This window comes from Pteropus vampyrus, unplaced genomic scaffold (genome assembly GCF_000151845.1).
Source record: "Pteropus vampyrus isolate Shadow unplaced genomic scaffold, Pvam_2.0 Scaffold380, whole genome shotgun sequence".
Lineage (NCBI taxonomy): Eukaryota > Metazoa > Chordata > Mammalia > Chiroptera > Pteropodidae > Pteropus > Pteropus vampyrus.
In genome coordinates, this window is record NW_011889161.1 from 405,742 (window position 1) to 411,286 (window position 5,545).

Below are 5,545 nucleotides of genomic sequence, written 5' to 3' on the forward strand. Positions count from 1 at the left end.
CGGCCGCATGCAGCATCTGGCTGGCGGGACCTTTGACCCCCTGACCCCGCCACCTGTGCCAGGCTGGGGCTGCCTGCCAGCGATGCTTCCCACCCTGCCCCACACAGGCCTCCGTGGACAGGACAGCACAGGAAGCTGCTCTGAGCCTTCCTAGGAGAGGCCGAGGAGGTGCAGAGGTGGCGGGGAGGGGTGGCCAGGGAGGGCTCGGGCACCAGGTCGTTCTGCTCAGGAAGACCGGCTCTCCGTGAGGCCCCGGCACAGTGCTGACCTGCCAGACAGAGATTCCTCCTTTTTCAAACGATTTCACAAACGAGCAGATGAAACAAAACTGCTCATTGGAAAGAAACGCTCTGGCTCCCCATGTGGCTTGTTGCGTCCCCCTGTCCTCTCCTGTGCTGGACACCACTCCCTGGGGTCTGGGTGGGTCTCCCGGAGGTCCGCATCGCCAGCCCTGCGGTGTGAGCCAGGCCCTCTGCAGATGTGCGCAGCTCCCCTCCGGCTCTCTGGACCCATGAAGGTGACCTTAGAGACAAGCTCTGCCTCGTGAGACAAGGTCTTAGAGGCCAAGGCCAGGCCTCTGCTGCCAGCTGGTGGTGAGTCTCAGAATCGCAGGAGGTCATCTGTGGGCCAGACACTCCGGGGAGCATGCAGTCCACCCCCTCATGAACTAGTGAGGACGGGAATCTAATCCTAAGAGGGGCTGACAAACCTGCCCGAGGTCACACAGCAGGCTCCCAGCAGAACGGAGCAGGCTGGCTTCCTCAGTGCCTCCCGACTCCCAGGTCAAGGGCGACTGTAATGGCCGCCCACGAGGGGTTCAGTCCTGCCCTTGAGGTCAGGCGAGAGGTCGAGTCCTGGCCGCTGTCGCCACTGGGGAACACGAGTGAGTGTCAGTGGAGTCCCTCGCAGACTGCTGGACAGGCGTGGTTCGCACGGGGACCGGCACACAGCAGGTGCTCAGTCGATGATTTTCCTGCTGCTGATCGGAGTGAAAACAAGGTCCCAGGAGGGGCACGTGGCTCATCCTCGCCCCAGAACTACGTGACTACACTCACGTCTCCCTCGGGTGGGATGACAGGGTGTCTGCCCGAGCTCCCCGGGAGGAGAGCTGGCTTCGGGGCGCCCTCTCCCCTCACGTGCCCGCTGTAGAGGCCCCCGCTATTCTGGCATCTCACTGTTTGTCTGGTCGTGGGCATCACTGGGCTCATTTGGAGCGCAGAGCCCCGGCCTCCAGCCCTGCACGCTCCTATCGGAGGGCCTGGGGGGGTGGGGCGCCCGGAGTCCAGCCATATTTGCAAAGCACTGTGGGTAGGCCCCAGAGGCCACAGGTTTGGGGATGCTGGCCATCCTTTCCTTATGGTTCCTATAGCAGGGGCAGCCACATGTCCTAGAGTGGGCGGACCCCGGCCTGTCTGGGGCATGCCATCGAGGGGAGAGCCACTAGGGGTGAAGAGGTGAGGGTGAGGGGCTGGCAGAGGCAGCAGCCAGAGGAGGCGCTGCAACCGCGCAGGTGGCCGCCCCAGGCCCGGCCCCAGGCCCAGCCCCAGGCAGACGCCAGTGAACTTGAAGCGGTGCGGGGAGCAGACGGCCTTCTGCGTTCAGAAGCCCTTCCCGCAACAGCCTGGGGCTGGGACCAGGCAGAGAGCCAGGGTCACTCAGATGGCGCCAGACACCCCCAGACCAGAGGAGCCAGTGTGTGGACCTGAGAAAGGCAAGAGCCTCCCACAGTGGGGGCTTCACTCAGCTTCCCTGCAGATCCCCAAGAGCATAACCCACGACTCCGTGAGCCCTCACCGGAGAGCCCACCCGGCCAAGGGCCGTGTCTGCAGCCTGTGACCATCAGCTCAGGCCGTAACAAACACAGACTCACACGCTAAACAACGGGGCTCTATGGCCTCACAGTCTGAGGCTCCAGGGGTTGGGGTTCAGTTTGGGGGGACACAGCTCAGCCCATTGCAAAGCCTAAGCAGAGACTGTAGTGAACACAAGACCATCAGCATCCAGTGACAGCTCAGTCATGGCTATGGCCAGACTCACCGGGACCCCAGCCCACTTTACTTCTGGGCAGTGACACTCCATGCTGAGCAAAAGCGAAGGTGTCTTCTAAGGCAGCCAGCCTGGGGGAGCTCCAGAAGACCTCAGTGCCTCTGACTTCCCAGAACATCCAGCCGCAGACCCGGTGTCGTGGCCATTTTTGCTGCCTACATAGGGCGCCCCCACATTCTTTAGGGGGCTGGATTAACTGGCAGGAGAACCTGGGAGGCTTCCGGTTGGAAGGAGGGGGCTGGGGATGTGAGGGAGTCTGGAGAGATCCTCGTAGGGGTGAGGACTCTTGTTTAGCTGGGGGCCCTACCCAGAGATGCAAGGGGTGCGTATGTGTGCACATGCGTGTGTGCCTGTGTGTGCACATGCGTGTGTGTGCACGTACGCGTACATGTGCGTGCGCATGCATTGCGTATGTGCATGTGTGTGTGTGTGTGTGTGTGCATGTGTGTGTATGTGTGTACTGCCTTCCATTAAAATTTAACCTCCGGGCACCGTTTCACTGTGTGCTGAATGGGGATCACTTCCGGAAAGTCTCCGGCGCGTCCCCCTCCCTCGTGTCCAGTTGCTCCTGGGCAGAGGAGCGGGTGCCGCCCTGAGGTCCAGCTGCTGGCTCCACCAGGGTCCCAGGGCCTCCGCCTCCGCTCCCAGCCCGTTGCTCGGCCCAACGACACTGGCGGTGCCTGTCTGGCCACGTGTCTGCAGTTTGTTCCTCCTGGAGACCACTTCGGCCACCCACCTGGCCTGCTCCGTGGTCACTGTGCAGCTGTCGGGGCCCTGGCTGAGCCAGCTGCCCCCCGATCCCGCGGAGGCTGTGGGCCCCCGGGCCTTGTCTCTGTCCCATCTTGGGGAGTGTGGGCAGGCAGCGAGGCCTCCTGCTCTTGATGAGGGCTGCTCAGACCTGGTCCCCACAAGCCCTGAGGACCCCTATGCCTATTTCATGGAGGGGGCTGAATGAGGGGTGCCTCCCACACGAGGAGCCAGGATGCGGTGTCGAGTGGGGGCGCACACATTCTGACCACCCCGACTGCCATCTCTCAGCGCTTAGGAACCTCTGGGGCAAGATCCTTAAAGCACAGCCCCAAGGGGCAGAGGCCCCCCAGAGGGAGGGGAGGGGAAGGGGCCATGCCTGGCACCCCGGTTCCCATGCGGGGCTGTCGAAAGGAGTCTGGCGCTTTCCCTCCCACACCCCCCGCCTCCCCTCTCCTCTCTCCATCCCTCAGAGACTCCCCAAAAGTCCTCTCCTTCCTGCAAAGCCCGAGTTGAGGGAGTCACTTGGACTGGGAGTGAGGAAGTGACCTGGTCACTTAGAGACGGAACAGGAGCAGGTGGACCCGTGTCCTCCCCCTCATAGCCCACTACGAATCACTTCGCCCCTTCTCCACTGCTCTCGACGCCCCGGGAGACAGCACGGCCACCAGACAGCGAGTTGCTTGTGTCACCTGCTCTTTATTGGCTGCCGCGAGCTGCACTCTCATGGGTGACCAGACACCCGAGGAGCGGTACTACAGAGAGGAAGGTGGAGGGAGGGTGGCCGAGAGAAGCAGGCTGCCGAGGGCCCGGGCACGCGGAGCCTCTGCCCGCCGGACCTCAGGGCCCAGGGACACGTCGGCAGGCACGTGGCTCAGCCCTCACCCACTTCCAGGGGTCAGAGGCACCTGGTGGCCCTGGAGATCCAAAGGTGGCTCAGCAGGGTGTTCTTCTGACCTCGTGGTCAGCCAAGGCTGGCCTGCGTCCCCTGGGCGGGCAGGGCTGTGGTGTTGAGGAGCTGGGGTGGCTGTCACTCCCACCGACTGGCTGGTGTTGGGACCCAGGGGGCCCCCGCAGTCGCAGCACCTGAGGCCGAGGCCCGAGGCTCTCCCGGGCACTCTCTCAACCCCCATCCCTCGCAGAAGGAGAAAAGGAAACGGAAAAGTCGGAAGCAAAGGAAGACGAACGCCCCACTTTCTAGGGCCCCCGATGGCTGGGTCGTGGGGGCAGCAGCGGGCGGCAGCCGAGGCCGAGGCCGAGCTTAGGAGGAGGGCGCAGAGCTGGGCTTCTCCTCCCGCGACACGGGGATGGCTCGCTCGCTGTGGCCGGCGTCCACGCCAGACGGGACCTTGGGGCCGGAGAAGGTCAGCATGCCGTCGGCGGACAGGGAGCAGGACAGCGCCGACTGGTCCACGTTGGAGGGCAGGCGGTAGCGGCGGTGGAACTCGCGGGAGATGTAGCCGTGGTCGTCCTGCGGGGCGGGGCGGGGGTCAGAGGCGCGTGGGAGGGGCAAAGCCAGCTCTCCCAGGGCGGGCGGGGCTGCGGGGGTGGGGGTGTCTGGCTCCTCCCGAGGCTAAGCCCCGCCCCCCGCTCCCCACACCGAGGTCCCCGCCCTCCCAGACCACTCGCTGCCAGGAGTCAGCTCTTCCGACCCGGGTCGCTCTGAAACCTCGTGGCCCCGCGACCCCGTTAAACTGCGACCCCACAGTCCTCTCTGCCCAATCGAGGGTCCCTGTGGTCCCTCCGGAGGGTGGAAAGCCACCGAGCACAGAAGGCCCGCTCGCCCTGGACAGCGCTGGACCAGGCGCGGCCCCCGTCCCCTGCTCCCTCAGGGGGAAGGGCCGAGCGGGCAGCGGGCCGGGCTGTGGGCGGGACAGTCCGCGTGGCCTCTACCGCCGATGGGCCCAGGACGGCGGGGCACAGACACCAGCCGCCCCTCCACACCCCGAGGAACCCCCTGGTCTCCGACCCGGCCCCAGGAAGCTGAGACTCTGCTGGCATCGTACCCTCAGGACCCTCCGCGTCCCTGCACGTGGGGACGTCACGCACCTGTGGCCACCCGCGGGCTCTTCCCGGCTCCGCCTGAGACCCTGCCTCCTCCAGCCGCAGCGCCCAGGCTCCCTCATGCCCCCACCCCACCTTGTCCCAGCCGCAGGACCGGCCGGCCACGGGCCCCCTGAGCTCGGCTGTGCCACCTGCCAACTCGCGAGAATGGGGGCGCTGGTCGCCAAGGGCTGCTGCGAGGTGAGGTGACCGTGCGAACACAAGCGAAGCGCTGGGCGTGTCCGTAAGTGCCACCTGCGCTGTCGTCACGGCTCCCGCTCCGAGGCTGGGTTCACGTGAGCTTGCCCCGGGCACGAGCATTTCCAGGGCTGCTTCTTAACCCGTCACACGGGAGATTTGGGGGAGCTGGGACAGCCCCTCCCTGGGCGGCTGCGTAAGCACAGGTGGGCGTGGCAACCCCGCCCGGGAGAAGCGCCTGGGTCGGGGACCAGAGCGCCCCCTGCCGGCCGCGGCGCCCAGACGGGAGGCCGACCCACCTGCCGCTCGTTGTGCTTGCCGTGGATCTCCACGAAGTCCTCCTGCACCTTCACCGTGAGGTCCTCTGGGGAGAAGTGCTTCACGTCCAGGAAGATGACAAACTTGTCCCGGTCAGATCGGACCTGAAAGGCAAAGGCGCGTGTGGGTCTCCCAGGGCCGAGGCTCAGGGACCGAGGGAGCGCGCCCTGGTCCCCGCGGGGCTGCCCAGAGC

The 5,545-nt window shown here is 65.6% G+C and overlaps 1 protein-coding gene across 5 annotated transcripts in view; it reads right to left on the minus strand.

Moving 5' to 3' along the window:
• Nucleotides 1-3,478: 3,478 nt before the first annotated feature.
• The window catches only part of CRYAA (crystallin alpha A), a 4,084-nt gene continuing 2,017 nt past the window's right edge, over nucleotides 3,479-5,545 (minus strand). For 3 of the 5 annotated variants that reach the window (XM_011379974.2, XM_023523186.1, XM_023523185.1), the window contains 2 exons: nucleotides 5,334-5,456; nucleotides 3,479-4,264 (listed from right to left, as the gene is read on the minus strand). In XM_011379974.2, coding sequence (XP_011378276.1) covers nucleotides 4,055-4,264; nucleotides 5,334-5,456 — 333 coding nt within the window. In that variant the 3' untranslated portion in view covers nucleotides 3,479-4,054. Of the gene's footprint in view, nucleotides 4,265-4,842; nucleotides 5,224-5,333; nucleotides 5,457-5,545 lie in introns of those variants that run through there. The other 2 variants (XM_011379975.2, XM_011379973.2) reach the window with 2 other exon arrangements.